General features: G+C 38.4%; 1 protein-coding gene across 5 annotated transcripts in view; it reads right to left on the reverse strand.

Annotated features, from left to right (window-relative positions):
- Cdh7 (cadherin 7) overlaps positions 1–21,558 on the reverse strand; it is a 156,661-nt gene extending 135,103 nt beyond the window's left edge. Inside the window, exons 1-3 of one of the 5 annotated variants that reach the window (XM_060372225.1) lie at positions 20,131–21,557; positions 15,118–15,266; positions 9,202–9,609 (exon numbers count right to left, since the gene is read on the reverse strand). In XM_060372225.1, the coding sequence (XP_060228208.1) occupies positions 9,202–9,411 (210 nt within the window). In that variant the 5' untranslated portion in view covers positions 9,412–9,609; positions 15,118–15,266; positions 20,131–21,557. Of the gene's footprint in view, positions 1–9,201; positions 9,610–13,003; positions 13,088–15,117; positions 15,267–20,130 lie in introns of those variants that run through there. The other 4 variants (XM_060372226.1, XM_060372224.1, XM_060372227.1 and 1 more) reach the window with 4 other exon arrangements.
- Positions 21,559–22,656: the final 1,098 nt, after the last annotated feature.

Raw genomic sequence — 22,656 nt, forward strand, 5'->3', positions numbered from 1 at the left:
TTCTCTAATGGATTCTCCCTGGGTATATTAATGTATATTAACCACACACCCAAGGGAAGGCCCCATACCCAACAGTGGATAGACAACACCAAATGAACTCAGTGGTAATTTTTATAGAATTTATGTCTTATTTCGGGCATTTTTGTTTTGTTTTGCTGATTTTTACTTGTTTATGGTAGTTTCCAATTTTGGGGAGTTTGGGATCTCTCTTTCACCCTTACTCTTTCTCTTGCTCTCTTTCTCTCTCTCTCAAACCCCTCTCAGTGTGTACAAATACAGGTTTCCTGTGTTTTCTTATTTTTTTTTTTCTGATTTGTTTGTTTCTTTGTTTGCCTGTTTTCGGATGCGAGGCTAAGCACTGCACTCAGGGTCAGCCGCTTTGGACCCAGAGAAGAGCATGTCTGATTGCATGCGGGTTGATGCCCCAGGTCCCGCCTCTGAGAAAAAGGTATCGGACGGTCTGATGCTCTTTGGGTGGATGACACCTAAAAGAACATCTGTACAAAGTCCCAATTTATTTCTAATATCAGAGATCAGACCTCTACTCTTGCCTGATGCGTCTAAAACAAAAAGGGGGAACTGTAGAGAGCTGCGGAATGCTATGCCTTAAAGATGGAGCTGGTTTCTGCCTTCCACCTTCCCGATGGTGAGTGCTCTCTGTCACGAACAACTCCACATTTGGCTAAGGCCGAGGATCTGGCTTGCTTCCATGTATGTGGACCTATCTGCATTGCCCCCGTGGCACGCCTGGGTTGGCTACCCAGAGGCTATTTAAGCTGTGGGCTGGCTTCCCCAGGGTCCGAGGATTGTTCAATGTTCCTGAATAAACTGCATTGGAAAAAAAAAATAGAAAGCATGTGAAAGAAAAGAGTTGGGTAGGTGGGGAGGTGGAGATAATCTGGGAAGAGTTGGAACAGCAAAAACTGTCACCAGATTGTATTGTATAAAAATATTTTCAATTAAAATATATATGTGTATAAGAATTACAACATAAGCAAGGAAGATGGTTCATCCTGTAAAGTGATAGCTGTAGAGGACCTGAGTGACATACTTATATGGTGGGAAAAACCTATAATCTAAGAACAGGCAAGGCGGGAAGAGACAAGAGGATCCCTGAAGCTCATTACCCAGCAAAACTAGCTAAACTGGTGAGTTCCAGGCTCAGGAATAGAAGCTGTCTTAAAAACTGTAGTGGAGAACAATTGAGGATGATGTAAGCATAGATATCTGGCCTCTGTTCACCAACATTGATACATGAACAAACAGACAAACATGCATGCAAGCATGCATGCACACATACAACAACAACAACAAAAAATTTTGATAAATTAAGCTATAAATTGTCTCAGGTTGAAAAAGTTAATGAGATAGGGGAAAAAGAAGCATAATCCTGGGTGTATCCCCATCAAGAAAATAGTTTTATTAAGAAAAAATTTGAGGGCTGGAGAGATGGAACAACTGGCTGTTGTTCCAGAGGTTGGGAGTTCAAATCCCCGGAGCCATATGGTGGCTCATAGCCATCTATAATGAGGTGTGGTGCCCTCTTCTGTATACCGGCAGAATGCTATATACATAATAAATATATAAATCTAAAAAGAAAGAAAGAATAATTGAATACACTTCCTCATTAGTAAATGTGTTTTACATATCAGTTTCCTAGATTGAATATTTACAATATTGACTGAGGATACTATCATTTGGAGGAACCGAGCTTCAGAACAGCAGTTTACAATTTCTTTTTATGCTTAGATTAGCTTCAAAAATTTTAAAATATGTATCTTCATTTAACAGGTAAAGAAATGGAGCCTAATTTTTTGCAGTGACATGCTCAAAATAACGAGAATCCACAGCTGTAATTTAAGTGTTTTGCCTACTTGATAAAGATCTCCTAGTGCTCCTAAGGAGATTAGTCAGTTACCCATTTTGTCTTGGTTGAAGAATCTATATAAAATACAAAACAATTCACAGAAGTATGGCTGTCCACGCAAGCATTTGTTCATGTAACCCGGAGTCAAACCTTTTGGTTTCTCCTCCTCCACAGGTAAAGTTTAACCTTAGATTTTAATGTTTTTTTTTTCTTTTTCTTTTTGTCATTTGGTCACCTGTTTTGATTATAAAATCCTTAGTCTTAGCTCTTCCATCAAACACTGCTGAACAGTGTTTCTTCAAAATAGAGCTGTCATATATATTTGAGGAAATAATGATAAAAGGAAGAAAATAAAAGGAAAAAATGTGAAGTACAGGCTTAACAACTACTAAAAGAGATATAGTGTCGAATCTGTTCCTGAAAACTGTCTCAGGCAATCAAACTGAGAGTTAAAATAACATGATTATTCATGAAAATGATAAAAAAGAACAAAAGTTATTGTTATAGAACATGTCTGCATAAACTTAAATCAGAAAAAAAATGCATTTGTCTTAACTATTTTTTCGTTCTGTAATTATCTTAGTGACCCACCAAAATAAGAATAAGATCAGTGCCTTCCTGTGCATCAGAACATGTCAAAATGACGGTCCACTTTACATATCGACCTAATCATTGCTTTAGTTTAGTATATACTATACTACTCTTAAACACAGAATAAAAAGGGCAGTGTAGACTGTATCACGGTTTTAATTTTTGACGTTTCTTTCCCCAAACAGGTGGCACTATGGATAAACAGAAATGAATGTGAGAAGGATCATTAAACCATTTTGATCAGCAGAGACTGAATAGGAAATTTGCAAGCACAGCCATGTGGTTGTCAGCAACTGAATCCATCTCTAAATGTTCCCTAAGTCCTCAACTTTTAGTTTTATAATATAGCAATCAAGTGTTTGGAAACTGTCATTTTCATTTATAAGTTAGTTAAACAGTGAAGATGGCAAAGCACACCTAAATGATTGCAGGTTTCTGCATTTTTACTATCGCATTATGATATCTTTAATTTCCCATATTGTGATAGCATACCAAACACAATTTTTGAATTACTGATTTCATATGGAGAAAACTCACTTAAGTCCTCATCATAATACTAAATTGTTATGAGCAAAAAAAATAATAATAATTGCCTAGAAATATTTCTTTAAAAACACGAACTTATTTGCATCCCACAGAGCTGATTCATGTCCATGGTCTTTTGAAACCACCAGGAATTCCAGCTGCCGTGAGAAATCTTAAGACATTACGAATAAGTACCTTCACCAGCTAACTAGTTATAGAGATCTTATGAAAACTATCCATTCCTACAACAACAAAAGCGTCATTATTTCCTCTTTTGTTTTGATCTGACTGTAGGCAACATACATGTTTAGAGGACAGTTTTCTGTTTAATTTATTTTTTCTGCACTAGAAGCAATATAACATATATTCAAATACAAAGATATGTTTTCCAAGTAATTAATACTTTTAATTTGTTATTTTCCCCTTCTGTGTGTGACAAAAAACCCAAAGGAATATAATTTGCAATTCATCTCATTAATGTAATTTATTTTCTTGATAAAATTTTCTTTTCTGCAGCAATGAATGCAGCCACAGTATTGGAAGATACAGAAGCTTTTGGAGAAAGATATGCTGGTGTGTAATGAAGAGAGTGAGGGGGTAATGTACACCAACACGTTCAGTTTAATGGAATGCAAGTTAGGAACACTGCATTTCTATGTATTTGATTTCTACTGAGTAATAGGAATAAATTCTCCCTGAATGAGTAGAGAAGAAACGTGAGTAGCATAAACAGCACGAGTGATGTTAAGAATGAGGGAAGCAGACTGGGGAAGGTTCAGGAAGCACATATTTCTGTGAAAGTAATGGCCTCGGGCGCAGCCATCGGCTGGCAGCCCATTACAGTTAGCAAAGATGAAAACCACTTAATACCTGGAACAGAGTCTTGGTGGTTTTGCAGACAATTTTTTTTTTCCAGACGGGTTAGGGCCCGTTAAGTGAGAAATACCAAAGTGAAGAGAACACTGGCTGAAAACCTACACTGGTGCAATCTGCTGGGTGGAAATGTGGCCTCCTGTGTGCGGCAAGCAGATCTACTGGGACACGAAGCCCAGGAAGAGCTAAAGAGCCTCTTTACTTCATTGTGTCCCATAAGAAACCACAAGAAACAAGGCGCAGCAGTAATTAACTGAGGGGGATACACTGCCATTCTCTAAACAGGACTCGAGCATGACAACATGCTGGCTTTTTATTTAATTCTGTGTGCATTTAGGACCAATAATTGTACATTTTCTATCATTAAAGAAGCAGAGGAAAGTTATCAATGAGGGTCATTTCATTGTATCTAAAACCAGCCCAGGACTGGGAATGGCAGAAATGGCTTCAGTGAAATACTTGCCTTGCACCACTAGAAACCGAGTTCAAATCCCCTCTCCAGTGCTAGAGAGGCACACATAAGGATCCTTACGGCTTGCTAGCCAATCAGTTCAGCCAAATCAGAGAATCTTAATGACAAACTTTTACTTCCCATACTTTCACTTAATTAACTCTTTTGGGGGTCACATGTCATTATCATAATCTTAGAATTTGAAATTTTGAGGGAACCTAGAGAAATTATGTCTCCATTTCTAAGCTCAGCTCAAACAGACCAATACTCTGAACTTTTGGAATAAGTACAAATGTTATTCAGTATATATATATATATATATATATATATATATATATATATATATATATGTGTGTGTGTGTGTGTGTGTGTGTGTGTGTGTGTGTGTGTGTGTATATCAGTAGCTACTTTCATAAGAGCTAACTTATGAAACATATATATATGAAACATATATATATATATTTCAAAATATATATACCAGTAGCTACTTTCATACGAGCTAACTTATGAAACATTCCACAGAGACTATCAATAGCTCTACTAATTCATATTATATAAAAAAGTAGAAATATTAAATTATTGTTGCATTGACTACCTGGTCAAAACATATTTTTTTAATGTTCATGTGTATTTATTTGTGGAGGTTTCTCCAAAAGAGTGCAGCCCCATGGAGACCAGAAATTTGTAAACTGCCCAAAATAGGTGCAGTAAATTGTACTTGTGTCCTCTCCAAGAGCATTATGTGTTCTTAACTTCTGAGACATTTCACAAGCTCTCCTAATATTTTATATCATTTACTAAGTAATAAAAAAAAGACAAAACAGTAGATGTCAGTATTTCTATTTCAGAGGTAAAGAATCAAAAAGCTAACAACACTAGAAAATTTACCTCAAATTATACAGTAAATGGCAAAAGCAGCAATAATACTTCTCAATCAGATACACTCTGTACATACAATATATGTGTGGCCCAATAAAGCCACAACACTTATCAAAATCATCTACGACTTCTCCTAAAATAGTTACAAAAGCTAGAATTTTATCTAGTTGCTAAAGTATGTGGCCAACTCATTAGCATGATAAATGGTTAGACACGTGTCTTTAAAAAATATTTACTAGGGTTCTTTGTCTTTCTTATCATCTGCCTATGTAGCCTCAATATCTTTTTCTAATATATTTAGTTTGCTGTCCTACAAGCACATCTGATCATGGCCATTGCATAGCTTACCTAGAAGCAAACAAAAGAAAATTTTATAGATGCTAACAAATGTAATGGGGTCAAAGTTAGTTTTATTCGTCTGCTACTTCAGGTCACTATGCCCCCCAAAATGCAAATTGTCAACTCATCTGCACAGAATATATAGCCCTTACATTCTGAGACACCTCTCAGAAAGAAATTCAAACTCCTACTCTGAGTCTAATACTTTTTGCTCTGAAATATAAACCCATATCAAGATGTTCCATTTCTTACTTTTCATACCTTAGTAAAGGCTAGGTTTCTTGAACCCATTTCTACCTTGTACATCTTGTGCACTTCACTGGGAACATTTGTAAGGACACCTTTCAATACACATCTTATAAGAAAAAACCCACAAACTTGCTTGCATGTGCAATAAGATATGCCAACAATTCTGACTCTGTAATACACACACACACACACACACACAGACACACAGACACACACACGTATTCTGTGATACAATGCACTATGTAGTCCAGGCTGGCCTTCAGTTCCTTTGTGGCCAAGAATGAGGATGATCTTGAGCTCCTCATTCTCCTGCCTCTTCTTCCCAGTGGGATTAAAGAAATGCAGAGCCATGTCTAGAAATCGTACTATTTGCCTCAGGAAGTGAATAAAATATGCTCAGTAACTTAATACACATTTGTAATGTAATATATATAATTTTAAATTGATATTTAGAGGGTTTTTTTTCCACCACATGAGTCTTGGGGATCAAATTCACATCATTGATTTGTAGCAAGTGACTTTACCTCCATCATTTTTGTACAAGGAAATGAGTTAAGATGAAGTAAGAGAAATTTTTGTATATATAAAATATTAAATTATTTTAATAGTTGTATAAGATAATTACTGTAAAATAAATGTAAATATTATATTTCTTCGTATTTACATATTTGTTTTACTGCCAAAAAATTCAAGCTTTTATTCAAAATGAGTCCACAGGCCTCAAAGATATTAACTCACTTCCATCCTTCTGTTTCTCATAAAGTATCAATCAATATCTTAAACATTACGAAAACAATAAATATTTTAAAATTACTTTGAACAATGTGGTATTTATTAACTTTTTTCAAAATTTTAACCAAATTATTTGAAAGAAATCTCCAATATAAATATTCATTTCTTTAACCTTTGAAATAAAAATAAACCAAATTTCTAAGCAAATGTATTAATAAACCCTGCTACATTTTATGAAGAATAAGCACTTAAGACTGGTGAGATAAAAGGGAAATGTACAACTGATCTGTCCTATTCATAAATATTTTTACCAGTGCAAAGTGCCACACTGAGAAATTTAGGACACCGTAACATGTTGAAGAGCCTATGGCCTGGAATAAGGTTTAAGAAAGTGAACATCAGGCTGTGCTCTTTTGACATGCCCTTTAGGCCAGTGAGATCTCAAAAGAATATTTTCTTTTCATGTATGTGAATAACAACCACTACCACCAGAAACCCTTTCTCTGGCTGCCACATGTGACCAGATACATACACCAGAATGTGCTCATCATTTGTCTAATAGCATCTCAAACTGAATTCTATTCACGCTCATAGTTAACTAAAAGGACATTTTCAAAAGTAAGGAAAAAAAATTACAGTTCTCTGAAAAGAAGATAACTAAGAAAACGGACTTGTACTGCTTTTAGCTGAAGCCATAAGGTTAAAAAATTTCATATTTCAATTTGTAATAATAATTATGCAGAAAGATACACAATGTGGATATGTTTACACCATATCACAAAACTAGACAGTATAGAATTAACAGTGACCTTTGCTGCCAGGGGAGCAGACATTTCCTTCCCCTGCAGGTATGCCGGTGAGTTGATGCTCCCGTAAATAACTCTCCCACTTCTTACCCATACTCTTGTAAGCAACCCTCATGAAACTGGCTGAATCACACCCCCCCCCACACACACACACATCTATGAAAATAGATGGCAGACTAGTTGGGAAGTGAATGGGTGTCAAAAAGAGGGAATTCCTTGAAGATACTAGGTGCAGCTTTGAACATGGCCAAAATTCATTACATACATGTATGATACGATATAATGAAACTCATCACTCTACCTAGCAGTGTATCAAAGCAGATACTAAGATTCATAACCAAACCTCTGGCAGAGTGCAGGGAAACATATGAAAGAAGGGGAGTTAGTATGACCTGGAAAGGATAGGAGCTCCACAAGGACCAAATATATCTGGGCACAGGGATCTTTTCTGAGTCTGACACTCAAGTATGGACCATGTGTGGATATGACCTAGAACCTCTGTGTGGATGAAGCCCGTGGTAGCTCAGTAACCAACTGGTTTCCCATAGGAAGGGGAACAGGGACTATTTTTGACAGGAACTCAATGACTGGCTCTTTGACCTCCCCACCCCCCAAGGGAGGAGCAGTCCTGCTAAGACACAGAAGAGGACTTTGTAGCCAGTCCTGAAGATACCTGATAAAACAGGGTCAGATGAAAGGGGAGGAGGTCCTCCCCTATCAGTGGACTTGGAAAGGGGCAGGGAGGAGATGAGGGAGGAAGAGAGGGCTTGGAGCAGATACAGCTGGGATACAGAGTTAATAAAATCTAACTAATAATAAAAAAATAAAATAAAAAATAAAAAAATAATAGCTAAAAAAAGAAATCAAGTGGAATAGGCGGTTTATGCTGAAAATATTTTCTAGGGTAATAATAAAAAGTTCCTATAAATCATGCTCCGATTTTAATACTACTTTCAGCTGTGTTATAGTTATGAATAACATTACTGTAATATACATGTTCATATACAATAAAAAACCTACAAATCCATGAAAGTAAAAAAATAAAAATAAAAAATAAAAAGCCACTCATTCAGATTATGTCAGAGGCAGTCCCTCTTCTCATTACTATGTAACCCACTTGGACACTAAACTGCCATGGGCCATGTCTGTGCAGGGGTTCTAGGTCATCTCCATGCATGGTACTTGGTTGGAGCCTGAGTATCTGGAAAAACCCCTGTGTTCAAACTTTCTGGTTCTGTTTTTCTCCCTGTGGAGTTCCCGTTCTGCTCTTTGATCGCCTCCCCCTGAAGGGGGAACATCCTTGCCAGGCCACAGAGGATGACAATGGAGCCAATCCTGATGAGATCTGATAGACTAGGATCAGAGGGAGGGAGAAGAGGACCTCTCCTGTCAGTGAACTTGGGGAGGGGCATGCATGAAGAAGGAAGAGGGAGGTTGGGATTGGGAGGGGAGGAGGAAGGGGCTTATGGGGGGATACAAAGCGAATAAAGTGTGATTAACAAAAGTAAAAAATAAAAATAAAAAAAAAACTCATCATGTTCAGTTATGTACACTGACAAAACTATTTTAATATCCACTTGTGAAAGAACCATACTACTTCAGTTGTAGTGTGTCATCATGTTCTAATTGTGATAATAAGAGCTTAGCAGCTGTGTTGCAAGAGTGGTGAACCAGGCCCCAAAGACATAAAAAAGGGGAGGGGGGCATCACTCCTTAAGTTATACCTTCAGTGTCCTACCAGACACAGCAGTTAATAACTAAAGCATGATAAACTTTTCAGAGAGGATCATTCTGTCCTTCCATCATCAAAGAAAAAGGTACTAGCAGCTCTCCATCCGACCACAGACATTGACTGACCATCTGGAGCTCTGAAAGGCCAAACGCCCTACCTTGCCTACGTAGAGAGGATCTGAACCCATGTATTCTTCCAGTACGAAGAACTGATTCCAAACCCAGCTGCGTTTGGTCCGGGACCTCCCCGACTGGAAATAGGGCTGGGATCGGGACCTTGGCAGCTCCGCTTGACTCGTCCCAGAGAAGCACAGGAAGAGAGCTATAAGCTGTAGAAAATGACACAGCTCCACTCTTCCCAGCTTCATCTTTTTTTTTCTTCCTTTTTCCTGTGTAAGAAAAAAACCTTGACAAGAGAAAAGGCACAGTTCTAGTTGGCTTCGTAGTAGCTCTTGCCTCCGGCAGTGTGTCAGCTGGGAATCCAGAGATAATAATTTGTAGAGTGTTGGACTGGAAGAGGTCACCAGGGCTGAAGAGCCGTTGCCAAGAAATGGTGTAATAGGTATCTAGAACAAAGATAAGAGCTCGTGTTAAAAATCAGGACATGTAATCATGCTAAGATTTTAGTTTCTAACAACCCTGGATTTCCAGAACTAGTATTTGTATAATCACTGAAATATTGATGTGCGTTCTTAGAAAATCACAATAGGAGCCACATGTATAAATTACATAATGACTCCTGTTTTCAGAATTACCTTCATTCCACAGTAAAATTTTCATGTTTCTTCTAGGGCATTTCATTTAATCATATGATTTCTTTAAAAAATGTGGAACATCATTTTATGACATTAGAGTTAGCTTTTTTATGGATCTTTCAGTCATTTGTGTTTATTGGTATTAGGATGTAAAATCCAAACTTTTTTTTTTCTTTACTGTTACAATTTATTCAGTTTGTATTCCAGCTGTAGCCCCCTCCCTCTTCATGTCCCAATCCCACTCTCCCTCCCTCTTCTCCTCCTATTCCCTTCCCTCAATCCACTGATGGGGAGGACCTCCTCCCCTTCCCTCTGACCCTAGCCTATCAGGTCTCATCAGGACTGGCTGCATTGTCTCCCTCTGTGGCCTGTCACTGAGTTCATGTCAGTGAACTCCCCTTACTAGGGAACCCTGGAGGCTGAGCTGCCATGGGCTACATCTGTGCATGGGTTCTATGTTATCTCCATGTATGGTCTTTGGTTGGAATATTGGTATTTGCAAAGACCCTTGGGCCAAAATTTTTTGAAAACCAAACATCTCAAAGCAGATAGTTAAGCAAATGGGAAGGATATGTGCTATTTTAAGTCTCCCAAGCAAAACTGTAAAGAGAAATAAAGAATACAGCGATTCAGAACTAACTGATTGATTGATACTGAGGCACAGAATGCCAGCTGTTTTGATGTGTTCTGATTTGATTGTGATCATCTGTAAAGCTCAGTGGCTTCCATTTTCTTCTGTTCAAATTGTTGTCATTTGCCCTGTATAGCATGGTGGCTGTGCTAGTTCATTGTGGTCATTGGCGAGTCTGTGCATCTTTATTAAATGTTTTATAATGTGACATGTGCACTATAGGGCCTTCCTCCATAAACAGGTACAGAGTTAGCTAATAATGCTCAATAGGTAGGCAAGAATACAACTGTATTTGTGAATCCTATTGATTTTTGTTTTGCAACCAGGTGGTGCTTCAGGGACAGCATGGGAAAAATCCTCACTCTGTTGTCTACTTACAGCAGGCACAGAATCCTTATTATACAAGAGATAGAAGATCAGTTACAAACAAACTCCTAACACACCCCAACACAGAGGCTTATGAATTTACAAGATTCTCATTCAGATCACTGTGTTGGACTTGTGAATTCATTTTAGTTTCTATAAATAAATCAACAATAGATGAATGGACATTTATCTGTTGTGTTTGTATATCTATGTGCTTGAGAGTAAATAAAAATATCAATAACATAAAGTCAAAGGTCCCCTACCTATTAAAGCAGAAAAATAATAGTTAGACGTTCTTCAATTTTTCATTTTCAACTATATTTTCTGTTACAGTTACTTTAGACAATTAAATTTTTTTTGGAAAAATAGTCTATAAAGCAGAAGAAATGTGAACATTGAATTATCTAAATTTCTTGAGAAGGTAAACCAGTTCACAAAGTAGAAGAAGAAACAACTCCAACTGATCTTTAGCCCTATTAAAATTATAATATACCTTTAGGACATATCTCTATAATGTTTTGGTATCCCAGAGTGGATTCCATAATAATTCAATATTCAGAAAATAATTTATGCTGACCATGAGAATGAAAATAAATGATAGCCTGCAGTGAATTCAAGGTCCGCAAATCCAATGACCAAAGGAAAGGTGAAATAGAGACCAGAAAGGGACAGAGAGAGTAGGTGAATTAAGGTACAAAAACACAGAAATGAAGGCTATTATGAAGCAAAGTAGATTGAAACTACTCTGTGATCTATTATGTGTTTTAAAAACAGTGGCTTAGTATGAATAGTCAAGAAAACACAAGGGTGCAGTGAGAATGGATAAGCAGAGGTAAGGCAGTGTATGCCTTTCCTGTACCTAATAAAGGACTGCTTTTCTGAGCCCCGGGAGGGATGCTGTGATCAACATAGTTGGTTGGGAACACAAGAGGTCCAAGTTCCCTGATCTCATATCTTCAGAGAAATGATTTTCTTTAATCAAGTTATATTACATATATTATGTTATGCCTGAGCGACTCCATGACATTGTTTCAGTGTGGAAAAATCTTTCCAACTTTTAAAATAAATAAAGAGCACGTTATTTTTGGAATTCAGAGCTTGGAGGGTTAGTTCAAACACATATTGGCAAAGAATATGGTTGTTTCCATCAGATAAAGATACATAATTCAGTTTGTGATTAAAAACTCTGTGATCTTAGATAAAAAAAAAAACTTACAAGAAACTATGTAAGTTCTAAGAAAAAGTCTCAAGTACTTTAACCTAACTGATGAAAATAATCACAGTAACAACAGTAATAGCATATCCCTGGTAGGATTAATCCAACAAATTGCCTAATGCTGAGAATAGAGCTTGGCCTATGTAAAGGTAAGTAAATATAACCTCTAGAGTTTTATCATGACAATTTTTGTGTGTTTGAAATATCATCAGGAATTCAAAAATTGTTTTTGAACAATTTTTATTTCATTTTTTTATCCCAATGCTATCAAGAGTTAAGTTCCTTAGCTACGTGTTACTCTAAAAGAAAACATTCTAAAAAGGCAGATTTGATGCCAGGGGACAACACATTCCTGAACTAAAAACAGTCACATGGATAAAAGGCTCTAACATACTTGCTGAGTATTAAATCTTAAGTATTAAAAAAGACATTTTTGGTAAACCAAACACCAGATTGAAACTGAAGTTGGTTTATGTTAATTGAGGGTATCCAGTGAAGATGGAGAAGGAGGCCATAATATTAATGGGGGCCAGATCATTGGGGTCTTGCTATACAAACTTGGATCTCTCTGGGATTTCATTTTCTAGATGTACAAAATAAAAAGGCGGGAATAAATATTATTACATAATTTGGGGTATTTTTTCCCAAGTCTTACTTTTAGGCTTTTGACAATAAGAATTGTATTTCCAGCTTTCCTGTAAACCTGTGATTGAAAAAAAAAAAAAAAAACAAAAAACCACTATTGATCATAATTAAACATAAAAATTTGGGAAGTTTAAGGAGGAACGAAATTGTAAAAGAAGCACTTGACCTGCTTGTTACAGTGTGCTCTGGAACAAGCCCTGCTCAATTTACTCTTACTGCCTCCCTCTCAAAGATTCTTTCTCATCTACACGAAAACGCTGTAGATTGATCAAAGCAACTAGAACATAGAGAAGAGGGGAATCGCTGAGCCCATCACTGTTCTTGAGATAATATCTAAGGTAAGATACCTGAGAACTGTGTGCTGTCTCCTTTACATAAATGGTGGTGAAAATAGCTGGCAGGAGAGCTAATCTTGACACACAGGTGTGTGCACTTTAGCTTGGTAGCTGTGGAACCTAGGGCAGGATAGACATTCAGAAAAGTTTTCAGAGAATGTCTGTACTTATTTTAATATTTCATTTGTAGTATGGAAAACTAACCACATAACAAGTTAAGGTATGAATTCTTTGGCAACTCTAACATATTAATGAATCTCAAACACTCTGTAAACAATTCTAGTGATTTTTTTTTGTAGCATTTGAGTTATTTGTTAGACCCTATACCTGTCCCTATTTTTCTAGGAGGGTTGAAATATTACACCAAGATTCAAGATCAGATGGTGGGATTCTGTCCTGTGATACAGATACATGTGTCTGTAATACCTTTATAAAATTACTTTGAAAATCAGAAAACAGTATCGACATAATTGTGATCTGAACTTGGTATATTCATGTCATATTCAGCAATACTTATTGTGGTAGCTGGCTCTGCTAGAAATATCCACCCTACAGAACAAAAGGAAAGCTGGATTTTTTTGTTTGTTTGTTTCTTTTCACGGTCACCCTGCTCTAAATCTTTGCTTCCATTGTAAACCAATGTAACTCTCAAGATAAAATGGATCTATATCAGTTCCACAAACCCACTGTGCTCTGAGGTGGTTCATAATGTAAACAAAACAAAACAAAAACAACAGCAACAAAACTTTAACTTTTATTTCCAAAAAGTGAATAAAAATCACAATCCTGCAATTATTATTTTGCATATGGATATTAAACAGAAAGAGCTGAAACTTGAAATTTCATCAGGCATTGTGTAACTTCTGGCAGTTTTCCTGTGTTCTCATGATATGTATAGTGGGTGTCACTACTGTTTATGTATGTTAATGATTTTAAGCACAGGACAAATTACATTTGTTAACATTTCATAGTAAGTCCAATGGTATCCCATAAATATGTGTCCCAGAGCAAGAAAGTTATATTTAGCTTTGGGTTCAACATAGTTCATCATTTTTCCTGCTGCCTTCTTTTCTATCTGATGCACATGTTAGCAAAAGGACCTGTGTCAGAATTGTCAGGAAGAAGCAGAGACTGTAGTGTTCATGCTAGAGGCTGGGTACCAAGTCCTTGTGGAACAACTAAATTAAGTACTCAACTATCTGGGGTTATGAACAACTGACCTCTTTTCTACTAATGGCTCAGAAAAAGTATAAACAAATGTACTGATATAAAATGGAGGTAGTTTCTATAGACTGTGGTTATCTTTGGGGTCATTTCAGATGTGGAACATTTTAACTGAGGACAAAAAGTGATTCCTTATATCTGAGAAGAAGAGCAAACAAGGGGTCAGGAAAATGTTTACAAGGAGACTGGTGATACGTGGTAAGACTTCACTAACTCTAAACCTGAAAGAAAAATATTTAAAGAAACTTAAAATATCTTTGTTAGTATACTTCAAGGTAAAGATTTTTATTTTGTTTGTAATAATTTTACTTTTTCTGAGGTTGTTTATATGAAACGCCACTGCAAGTAGTACTATGATAAGCATAATGCATTTGTTAGTTAATCGAATTCAATATTAGAGCCTTAGAAATGAAATATAAAATGTAATGAAGTAAAGAGAAAAAAGGAAAATGGTGAACATCAGTCATTCCAACAGTATTTACTAAACCAACATCAGTTATATGAACAGAAATAACTGCAGTAGCAACCATTTTGTTTAATTCATTAGTTACATTCTAGTTGTAGAGAATTATTTCAGAGTAGATTATTTATTATGTATCTAAGTTTATTAGAGAATACTACCTTATCAAGATGAATTCATAGTCACATTTTTTTTTCCTTTCTTGAAATTTCTGTGAAATCACTTTTAAAAACTAAGCATGTTCTTAACCAAATGTTTTATTTATATTTGGAAGCAATGATATAAGGTCTCTCCCTAACAGAAAAAAAAATAGTAAACATTTTTTTTTTTTATGCTTCAGTATTTCAATTATCAATCAGCCAAATTGCAAATTGTCTGGAGCCTGCAGCATTTGAATCACAGTTAGGATGCTTGGAACATGATAAGCAATGTGAAGTAGCACCTGTTCAGACGCTGCACACTAGCAGATAACCACAGAAGTCTTCAAACCATAGCTATGGATGGATTGAGGTGTTCACTGTGATGCCAGCCCCTTGCAGGCTGAGGCAGGAGGATCGAGGAGCCAAGGTTATCCTAGCTCATCCACACTGGCTGAAAAAGAACAGCAATCAGAATATGTTCTAACTGACAGTGTAGATAAACAGAACTATGAATTCAGGAAAGTATATTAAGCTAAGTACTCTACAGAAACAGATGTGATATGTGACCATCAATAATAGGAAAAGAAATTACAGGCTTCGATTTTGTAGTAGTGGGAATGGATCTATTGAAATCTAGTACTATAAAGCAACAGCTTATCACAATTCAAGACCCTTTGCTTCCACAGTTTCTCTAAACTCTAATCAGGGAAGAACTGCTATTATTTGTAGTCTGCATCAAGCATAGTTCTGAAACTGCTTTATGATATAGGTAAGGAATCTCAAACCAGCACACCACTTAATTACAACTGATAATACTGCTTTACAGGAAGAAGACCTAGCACTTTAAAGTCAGTACAATTCATGATATGATGAAACATGATAGGCCAAAAAAAAGTGTAATAGTCTACATTTTCTAAAGAAACTAGTAGAACATGATATTTGAAGGCTGTTAATGCATTTAGTAGAGATTCAACCACAAGAACCAGAAAAAAAAATCCATAACTGATGCCTGACAAACATTCCAGAATCTGACTGCTATTCCTCTGGGTGTATTGCTGTCTTATCATTAATACATGACAGTACAAGAAACTAAGGTTGTAGCAATAACTACAATCGAAGAATCATTGGGTTGTTGGTGTTTTGGGAGGAAACTGTCATGTTCAAGATTGCTTTAAAGTTTCAGTACACTTTGGCAAGCAGCACAATTTTAATGTTTTAATGGATTCTTATGAAAAACAACACACTTGCTTAAAAGCAGAAATGCAACAACAGCAATGGTTAGAAGGCATTGTGCAGAATCACGGATGCAGTGTATCAGATCAATCTTTCACTACTGGTTCTCTTCCTAATTCTTGGAAAGAAGACAGTTACTTTTCAGATAATCCTTAGAAGAAAGTTGTTTAAGTTCAAGTAGGATCTCTATGGAACAATTTTATTATGAACACACACACACACACACACACACACACACACACACACAAACAGACACATATGTGTATGTATATAATGAAGGGATATATCCATTTAAGATTTTTAACCCTTGCTTTCTGGGTAGAAGTTGCAGAAAAGTGTGACCAATAAGGTCCATCCATCCTGTTATTTATCTAGGTCCAAAAAGTTAGAGTAGTTGGCTTTGCATAATGGATGTTACATCCTCATTGTTGCTTTTATTTATTTATAATGGAGATTCATTTAAAAATAACAGCATAATTCTAATATCTTTCCAGTCATGGCTGAGCACATGTCAGAATTCTGCATTTGAGTGATGATTGAGACAAGAAGCCTTCCAGAGTGTCACCTACATTTCCTTTCCAATTATACCTTTACAAGCCAAGCTAGTAAGGACAATATCTAGTAAAGAGTCAAAGAGACTATCAGTTCATTGCTAAGAACGAAATACTGTTTTTCATGAGTGTTTGTGCTAGAGGAAAACATGAAAATGCACAAATATGCTGTTCCTGATATTAGAAGATATTGGTGAAGACACAGTTGAGAAATATTAGCCGTAGAAATGAATTCTACAGAATCTTCATGAAATGTCCAAGGTCACTCAGCTCCTTACTGAGGCTATTTGGGACAAACAGATGCAGGGAATATTTGCAATAAATGTTTGCAAAGATGAATCACTTAGTTATGTACAATCCTCAGAGTTTCCCATCTTTCTCGTGAGCAAAGATTATGCAATCATACTCAAAGTTTTTTTTTTTTTTTTTTTTTAACCTCAACTTGGAATTTTTAAGAAGTCATTTTGATTGCCATTCAGAAGAACAGGGAGGGAAGAATAATAGTGTTAAGTAATCTATTTTCTAGGAACTTACTTTCACTGTATTAAAGAAATAGACAATGAAAATTATCCAGAATTAAGATTGCCTCCTCACTAATAAAACACCTTGACAATAAAAAAGTAAGTTAGGACACTAGAAGTTAACCATTTCCAGTGAAAAAATTCCCATTTCCATTGGGAATTTTAGAAATAGGGCATCAATTTAGAGCTCTATTTTAGTATACAAATGAATCAATGTGACCATTTTTTTCAAAATATTTAATGTGCCAGTAGAGCCTTATGTGTTATTAGTATAAATCCTACCATTTAAAGATGTCTGCTTTTATTATTATTATAGATTTAATTTTTACCATCTTCAACTTCTGGCATGTTAATACACTGCTGGATATTAGCTGAATCTGTACACTATTTAACATGACATTCAGAGAGCTTAATTTTGATGAAAATTCTTTCCCTTTGTATTTTGAATTATATATATAAGTGTATACACACATATGTGTGTATATCTATTTTGAAATAAATATATACATATACATATATATATAATTTCAATTAGTGAGCCTTGGGAATTTTTGTGATACACAGTTTCTCGTGTAATGAAACCATGGTAAAATCCATTAGCTCCCTAGGCCATGCAACATTAAAACCACAGACCACAATCTCCTACTGATTCCTGGCCTAAGCATACAGTCAGGGACCCTGGAAATGAGTCACAGAGCCTGCAGTGTTCATCTGGTTATCATACATGGGGAAAAACTCCTCTAAGTAGATTATGTAGTTGATGTCGCTGAGGCACAAACATCCTCTAACAGCAGAGAAAGAAGGAAAAGGAGAAAGACACAGGGTGTCTGCTGAAGGAGGAGAGAAGCCTGTATAAACTAAAAAGTAAACAAGGTGACAAAGCATAGCCCTCCTGAATTATTTATGTAATAACTAAATGGGAATATTGTATTTACAGGGATAGCTCTTTATATTTTACTCTTATAAGAAATCTTGGCTTTTCCAATTTTAATTTTTAATTTGCCCTTGAATTACCTTGTGCCAGTTGTGATTTATGTGACTTCCATGAAAGGCTTCAAGAAACATTATACAAAATAACAGTGAATAAAGCCTACAAGAGTAAAAAAAAAAAATCTATATTGCAATAAGAAATGGATGTATGGGTAGAGGTCTGCATATTCAGTTGCCCTGGACAATTTGTCACTAAGAAGTCTTGCAAAAAGACACAGTGGGGGAGGGGGCAGTGAGAACAGGGGCTTTTCTGCAGAACCAGCAAATTCCCAGAGGAGGCACTGTTGTACTGCTGGTCACAGCTAGATCTGCTTTGCTTGTGAGGGGCTAGGGAGATAGTCACACCGGACTCCTATCACATGATCTGTCCTCAGCTCCCCTTTACCACCCCAACAAGGAGCTGCAGACTTTTTTATTCAAGGAAGAAACACTTGCGTTGCAACACCCTTGCTATTAACTCATGCATGATGCATATTCTAAAAGTTTCTAGAACTCTTCTTTTAAGCTATAGCTTTGAAGCTTTCTGATCAAGTAAAATAATGTTTCTTTTCCTTTTTTCATCCAAGAAAGAGCACTGTGACATGATACAAGCTGTTAAATCAATAAAAGTGAAACTTTATAAAATTCAGGAAGATTGGAATCACTCAACAATAAATAAGTACAACAGAGAACAAGTTATGGATTTATTAGTTTATGACACCTTTCTGAAAGATCTGATAAAGTTTTTAACTTGACATCTAGATATTTATATTTGTATACTATGTAGACACAGTCTGAGAAGTTTAGACCAGTGTAGCCATTTAGAAACCAAAATACTGAATAATAGAAATGCTGGCAAGAAAATGATGCCTTAGAAGAGACAGCGGTTTGATTTTTCAGACCAAAGAAGACTGAAGAGTCACCAACAAAATGTGCTGTCCACCCTCTCATCCCCACTGGGCACTAAAACCCAGAGTCAATTCAAGGGTAAGTTGCACAAATATAGATGCCTTACAGGCACCTTTTTATACCAAAGGGAACAGTTCTCTGATAGTAAAGCAATAAAAGAAGACTTAAGAAGAGTTGTGAGTCTGTCAACTGATAGTTAACACAATTCTAATGACCCAACACAGTCCTTAATTGCAATAATATCTCACACTGTGAGGGCATAATGATCCTTCAGTAACAGTGCAAACTATAGCTGCTAGGTGGGTGATGGGCTGTGCCATTGGCTTTATTTTTCTTCCCACACGCGGAATCTCAGCAAGCTTTCTCAGATAAAACTATTGAAACTGGACGGTGCCTCACAGCTTTCACTTAGCCTCTGACGATTAAACAACATCACACAAGAAAGATTTCCATAAAGTTGCTGGCTAGGCTAGCAGGCAGGCTTTTGCACCTGCCCCATACTTCTCACATTAGCCCCTAAACATGAAGAAAATAATTTTGAATGCATTTCTCTTTCACATAGAACAACAAGAAAAGCGTTCTGGTCAACATAATGTCTAACTAATTCTTTAAAGAAGCTGTTTTGGTGGGTTTCTGGGAGGTGCCTTTGTAATTACTTTCTCTCTTAGCAGTTCCTTCCCCTTAAAAACTTCTCTTTATAAAGCCTCAAAACTACTTAGATGTTGCTGACCGTGCATCTGTGCAAACTCCCCCTTAACAAAGCTTACCACTACAAGAGAACTCTTAAAATACACATCTTTGTGGTGGCAATCTGCCTTCAACAGTGTATGTTGTCATTTTTGCAATGTTAATGTACTGACAGTAATTTTTACTCTCTATACACAGATTAAAGTTCTGTTAAGCTACCTCTTTATAAAACACCTGCTGGGCACAGACGTACTTTCATAAATATTGAATTTAGTACATGACCTAATTTTTTTTTCAAAGAAATAAAAGGTGTATTTCAAATATTCATGGTTTACTCTGCAGATCTACACAGTCTTCAGATGCTCATCCTATGATTTTTTATTTTTTTTTCCAGCAGCTGATTTTCCCAGTCCTGGGTTAACTCATTTTGTTAATTTTTACTCACCTCAACTATGACAAGTAAGAAATCCGAAGGGTTAACGGTCTAAAACGTGGTGGAATTCAGAGCAAAGGTCCTTTTGTATTAATCCATGCTGGAAGGCTGAGTAACAGCAACTAGCCTTGTGCCAAGTGAACCCACGAAGAAGTCCAGCATGCATTCCAGTGAAGCAACGCGCCCTTTTCCCAGCTCGCACCTAAGACACAAACGGGCGGAGCAGAGGCGAGCGCTGCCGGTGCACCTGATCAGCGGAATACTAATTGCTGGGGGAGGGGGGAAGCAACCCTAAGTGAGCACCACATTCACACAAGGCCAAAGAGGTCTGGTGCGGACGGTTCAAAGGACTCCGGCTTACACAGGCACACACCTCCTTCCGGCCTCAGACCTCAGAAGAATCCGAAGGGACAGTCGGCTCGGAGTTGTGACCGCATCAGTCCAAGGTCCAGGGAGGGGTCCGCTGGGTACAGCTTTGAGGACAGCCGTGCAGATGGCGACTGTTTACCTCTGCATCTGGAGTGGGCTGAGATGCGCTCTCACCCCGACTACTTCCCTCGCGTCGCACCTGGTGTCTGTCAACATTGCTTTAACGGCCGAGCCCGCGAGAGCTCCGTCCTGACGCCTGTCCTGCCAGGCAAAAGCAGGTCTCCCCACAGCGAGCAGTAACTTGGGAACGCCGCGACAAACTCCGCACGGAACCCCCCTTCCCCCGAGATCTGTCTCTCTCTGCTCACAATTCTGTCCGGCTCCCCGCGCTGCGCGGCGAGGGCGCGCGTCTGCCCCGGCGTCCTCCCCAGCCCCGAGCCAGGCGCACACACACTCACCTAGGGCCTCGCTACCCTGCCAGCGGCATCAAGCACCTGAAACCGTGGCGTTTGCATCCAAAAGGATGCGCACTTGGCATGGGGGGTCGGGGCGGGGGGAGTCCAAGGGCGACCAGGGACTCTGTGCTCCCAGCTACGCGCGCCTGGCGGACACGCAGGCAGAAGATCCGCACCTGCCCAACTGGGCGGCCGCCCGCTCTTCCTCCAATCACAGCGCACTCCGCGGGACGCGGGGACCCTGCGGGTCCCTGAGTGCTAGGGTCCCGCTTCCTGCGGGAACTAGAAGGGCCGTTATTATTCTTCTCCACCCCCTCACCCTCTACCCCTCGCCACGCTAACCCCTCTGCACAATAGTTTCGAGTACCAGGTCCGGAGCCAACGGGAGCGCGCGTCTCCAGAGAGGGCGAGGGGCCAGAGCCGGTGACAGGGAGAGGGCGCGCGGGGGCTGGTTTGGGAGTGAGCTTTAAAGGGTGACGCAGATCCCAGTGGGTGACCACAGACAGTGTCGGAGAAGCTGGTGAGACCTCCGGGAGACCAGGGAAGGGCTGTTGGCTAAGATTGCCCAGAGGGAGCCTCTTAGCCGGCACGCGCGCGCACACACCCACACCCGCGCATCCTCCTCCACCTCCTGGCTGACTGATCTGTGCAGATGGATTCCTTTGCAGGGAAATAGAGAAGACGATTGAAAGTGGGAGGGGCTCAGTCCCCCCCCACTCTCCCGCCCCGTTTCTTCCACACAAGTATTTGCATTTAAAATCAGGTGGGGGGAGTTTTGAGTTTTGACAATTTTTTTCAAGCTCTCCCCTTCTCTCAGCCTGTGGAGGAAGCCTTTATCAATTAAGCTCTTGAGGCACTAAGGCAGTCGTAAAACTAACCGGAATGCACAATTTCATTGCTTGATAGTTTTGCCCTTTCATTCTTCTCGGACTGCCCTACTTTTACATTCTTTACTTGTAGAAAATATCCTCCCCTGCTGTGCTCTTTAACGCAAAACTTCCGAGGTGTGTGATTTCCACGCAGGGTGGAATTGAGGAGCGTCATGAGGCCAGCAAGAGCGGAAGAAGAGAGTAGCTGGGCTTTTATTCACAATGCACGCAGCCAACTGCACGGAACACGCTTTGTTTGCCTCTGCTGGGTGCTTGATTTAACCCGGTGACTTGGCGTTCGGTCAAGGAGATGAAAGGTGAACAGATCAGTGTAGAATTCTTTGCTTTTCACTTTACCCGTTCTGCTGATGGACTCCTTCTTCTAGCCACTCAACTTAAGCAGCGGTTCCACAGTCGGAGCACATTGCTGTCCCCTAGACTCTGATTCCTTGATTTCTTTTTCACTGAAGCTCTCTTGCTCTTCACCCAATTCAGTGAACCTTTTAACTTCCATTCCCCTCCCCCTCTGCCCAGTATTTAAAGTGGACTACACTCAAGTGAAATCAAAGCCCCCTAGCTACACAGAGACACCTTATTAACAATAAGTACAATGTTCTGCCTTCTGGGACTCTGACTTCTTATTTGTGAGTGTGTGTGTGTGTGTGTGTGTGTGTGTGTGTGTGTTTAGCCTTGGCTGTCCTAGACTCACTTTGTAGACCAGGCTGGCCTGCAACTCATGGAGATCTGACTGCCTCTGAATCAGAGAGTGCTCGGATTACAGGCATGTGCCACCATGCCTAGCTCTAACTTTTCATATAACCCTTCAGTAGGGTAAAGAAAATAAT

The sequence above is a fragment of the Meriones unguiculatus genome, chromosome 18, assembly GCF_030254825.1.
Source record: "Meriones unguiculatus strain TT.TT164.6M chromosome 18, Bangor_MerUng_6.1, whole genome shotgun sequence".
Classification (NCBI taxonomy): domain Eukaryota; kingdom Metazoa; phylum Chordata; class Mammalia; order Rodentia; family Muridae; genus Meriones; species Meriones unguiculatus.